Source organism: Elephantulus edwardii, unplaced genomic scaffold (genome assembly GCF_000299155.1).
Source record: "Elephantulus edwardii isolate Elephantulus edwardi_28Jun2011 unplaced genomic scaffold, EleEdw1.0 scaffold00061, whole genome shotgun sequence".
In the NCBI taxonomy this organism is placed as follows: Eukaryota; Metazoa; Chordata; class Mammalia; order Macroscelidea; family Macroscelididae; genus Elephantulus; species Elephantulus edwardii.
The window spans coordinates 11,037,847-11,041,925 of NW_006399811.1; the positions used below are offsets into that span (position 1 = coordinate 11,037,847).

Here is a 4,079-nt window from a genome sequence, read left to right on the forward strand (position 1 = left end):
GATGGATGGTGAAGAGATTGAGATTGTTCACAGCTTTAGTTTGCTTGGCTCCACGGTCAACACTCTTGGAACCAGCAGCCAGGAAATTAAAAGACATAAATACCGATGGGGAAAATCTGCTGTTAGGGACCTCTCCAAAGTACTGAAGAGCAATGGTATCATTCTGGAGACTAAGGTGTGCTTGATACAGGCCATGGTCTTTGCAATCACCTGCTTTGCATCAGAGAGCTGGACAGTGACTAGGGAGGATAAAAGGAGAATTGATGCCTTTGAGCTGTGGTGTTGGAGAAGAATATCAAATATACCATGGACTGCTAAGAAAACAGGTTTATCCTGAAGAGGGTTAAACCAGGCTGCTTCTTGGAGGCAAGGATTCTGAAGCTTCATCTGACATACTTTGGACATAATACAAGGAGGGACCAGTCCTTGGAGAAGGACATCATGCTTGGGAGGGTGGAGGGACAGTGCAGGAGATAGACTCTCTATGAAGTGGATTGATTCAATAACTGGGGTAATGGGGTTAGGTGTGTCATAGACAGTGAGATTGGCACAGGATAGAGCAGGATTTAGGGCTGTTGTACATAGGGTAGCTATGAGTCACAGGCGACTCTATGGCACACAACACCAACAACAACGCAAAGCCATAGAGTCAGAACCAACTCATAGCTGAACTTCCAGCAGGTTTTTGTAGTCTGTAAATCATACAGGAGGAGACTGCTCATCTTTTTTCTTCAAAGCAGCTGGGAGATTTGAACCACCTACCTTTGGATTGATAGTGTAACTCCTTAACATTTAGGCCGCCAGAGCTGTTGTTGTTGTCAGATGCCACTGAGTTGAGTGTGACTCAGAATGGCCCTATAAACAAGAGATATGAACCCTGTCTTATCCTATGCCATACTCATTCTCTCTGACACACATGAGTCCATTGTAATAGTCACTATGTCATGTCATCTGCTTAAGGTTCTTCTTTTCCCCCTGACCCTCCACCTTTCCAAGCATGAAGTTTCTCTCCCAGGAATAGCATGTCTCCTAATAAAGGGTCCAAAGTACGAGAGACGAAGTTTTGTCATCTTTGCCTCCAAGGAGCACTTTGGCTTCACTTTGTCCAAGACATAAATTTGTTCTTTTGACAGTCCATGGGCTTTTCAATATTCTTCTCCTATACAGTGTTGGAGACTCAAATAGAGGACAGCTCCTTCATACATCTGAGATATGGTTTGTTGAAACATAATATAGACATACAGATACAGGTTTCACAATGGGTGAGAATAATCAAGTGTTCTGGAGTTTCCATTCTTCTCAGTGTTAGCTATGTTTTGTTATGATCCACATGGTCATATGCCTTTGCATAGTCAATAAAGCACAAATAGACATTCTTCTGATAATATCTGCTCTCAGTCAGGATCCATCCGACATCAGCAATGATATCTATAGCACCCAGGCTTTTTCTAAACCTAGCCTGAACTTCTGGTAGTTCTTGGTCAAAATGCTGTTCTAGCCACTTTTGGATGATCTTCAGCAATATTTTGATTGCATGCGATATTAATTATATTGTTCAATGATTTCCGCAATCTTTTGGATCACCTTTCCTGGAAATGGGAGCAAATATGACTCTCTTCCAGTCAGTTGGCCAGGTACTTGTCTTCCAAATCTCCTGACACAGACAGGAAAATCAATTGGTACCCTATCTGTTCCTTGGGCTATATTTTTGACCAAAGCTTCAGTTCAGTTTGAACTTATTCCCTCATTACCATTGACTCTTATTCATATGGTACTTCCCGAAATATTTCAGTGTTGGCCAATCCTTTTTGGCACAGTGACTTTTTATTCCCTCCATCTTCTTTGAATGCTTCTTGGATGATTCAAGATTTTACCCACAACAACTGAGTATTGCAACTTGAATTTGATTTTCCATTCTTTCAGCTTGAGAAATTCTGAGAAAGTTCTTCCCTTTTTATTTTCTGGCTATTGGGTGCATTCAAATAGTCAACCTTTTGGCTACTGCTCTCCTGGTAACCACAAGATTTATCAATTGCTCAAATTCCTTACAGGTTAACTCCCCAAGACAGGAATTATCATGCTCCTTTGACCTGCAGTTGGTATTTCTGTAAATATTTGTTGATAGATAGTGCTTATATAACAGAAACTCCCTAGAGGCTCCCTAGAGCATCTGTGATGCTGTGACAGGCTTGCAAGGGGCTGAGCTCTGGGATAGGGGAGTCTTTGTACCTGGTCTTTCTGTGTCCTCTATCCCTGTGTAACTCCTACCCTCGCCTACATGTGTCTTACAGGGTTTCACACTTACCAGAGGATGATTGGCTGTGAGTTGTTAGAGGATGGCAGCACCACGGGATTTCTCCAATATGCATATGACGGAGAGGATTTCTTGATCTTTCATAAAGACACTCTCTCCTGGATAGCTGTAGACAGCGTGGCTCAAATCACCAAGCGGGCATGGGAGGCCAACCGGCATGAGTTACAGTACCAGAGGAATTGGCTGGAGGCAGAATGTATTGCTTGGCTGAAAAGATTCCTGGAGTATGGGAACGATACCCTAAAAAGGACAGGTAAAAGGGAGAATGTGTTTCCCCAAATTCCCAGCACGCTCCGCTTTATTTGTAACTTCCTCTGTGGAACTCCGGTGACCTAGTCCTAAGGAGTTACACTGCCAACCCAAAAGCACATGGTTCAAAATCTGCTGGCTGTTCCATGGGAGAAAGATCGGCATTCTCCTCCCATGTGAATAAAGATCCACTGGAGGCTCGCCTATGATTCAGTTATAATTGGATAGTATTAACTAACAATAATAACAATTCTAGATTATTTTAATCCTATCCTAAAATCCATCTTTTTAGATTAATATAATCTGTGATTTCTTGTGAAAATGTTCCCTAATTGTTTTCAGTCAGCACTTTGACAAAATTTAGCAATTCCACTTGTCTTGAAAGAGTAGAATATGCCTCCAAAGATATCTCCTTTGTGGAAGGAATATCCAGTGAGACAGGTCTTCCCAACTCCTGCCAATGAGAAGTCAGAAAATATTGTAGAAGGTAGAGCAATTCTTTTAAGTTGTTCCATAACTAAGAGCTCACACAATACCAGCATGGCTGAAACTCTGCATTTATAAAGACTATGGAGGATCTTAGATTTGCTAAAGCATTTATCAAAAAATTTCTTTCAGTAAAGTGTGTATCTTCTATATTTATCATCTGATTCAGTTGTGAACCTTTAGTTAATATAGAACATTCCAGGCATGAGATTATTTTTTTATCCAAAATGAATTACACTTGTGTCATATAACAGGAAACTCCTAGTGCCTTCTCGCAAAGGCATTGTTTTATAATAGTGGAAATTTCTATGGCTTTGCCAGGCTTATGGGGAGGTGTCCTGGCCCCAGTTATAGTCTACCTGTTGAATAACAGGCTGTAGAGAAAGATGATTAGAGTTTGAGCTCTGACTCTCCCACTTACTAGTAACTATCTTAATCTTAATGCTAGAGATAACAGAAACCTACTTAAACTGGATTGAACACAAAGAGAAGGTATTGGAAAGACAGGAATTTTGAGTCTGGAGATATAACAAATCTACATTTTTAAAAGTAATTTTAATGAACATTTACAGAGAATCTGGATTTCCATTCATTCATTGCTGCATTTCTCTACCCGCCCAGCCCTCTCTCCCCACCCCCCCAGTTCGCTCCTCTCTTTCAAAAGTAAAAGAAAGACTCCCTCCCTGGTACACAATCCCTCCGCACCCCTCCCACCGCCCCAAGTACATTCCACTATGCAACCTTAATTGTGGACTCTTGTGATAACCATAATACCCTATCATACATCACTTTAAAATTACTCAGTCCCTCATCTGTTTCAGTGCAGAATACACAATTTATGCAGTTTTTCTCAGTCTTACCCCAACCCTGCTATCAGTCCCATTTTACAGCAGTGGCACCATGCAATATTTTTCCTTTTACGACTGAAATATTTCACTCAGCATAATGTCCTCCAGGCTCACCCATTTTTAATAATATTGCATGAGTTCCTTGTTCTTTAATGCAGCATAGTATTCCATTGTGTGAATAT

General features: G+C 41.0%; 1 protein-coding gene across 1 annotated transcript in view; it reads left to right on the forward strand.

Moving 5' to 3' along the window:
- The window catches only part of LOC102844745 (major histocompatibility complex class I-related gene protein-like), a 124,826-nt gene that overhangs the window by 98,430 nt on the left and 22,317 nt on the right, over positions 1-4,079 (forward strand). Inside the window, exon 3 of the mRNA XM_006887778.1 lies at positions 2,292-2,567. Within this exon, the coding sequence (XP_006887840.1) occupies positions 2,292-2,567 (276 nt within the window). The remainder of the gene's footprint in view (positions 1-2,291; positions 2,568-4,079) is intronic.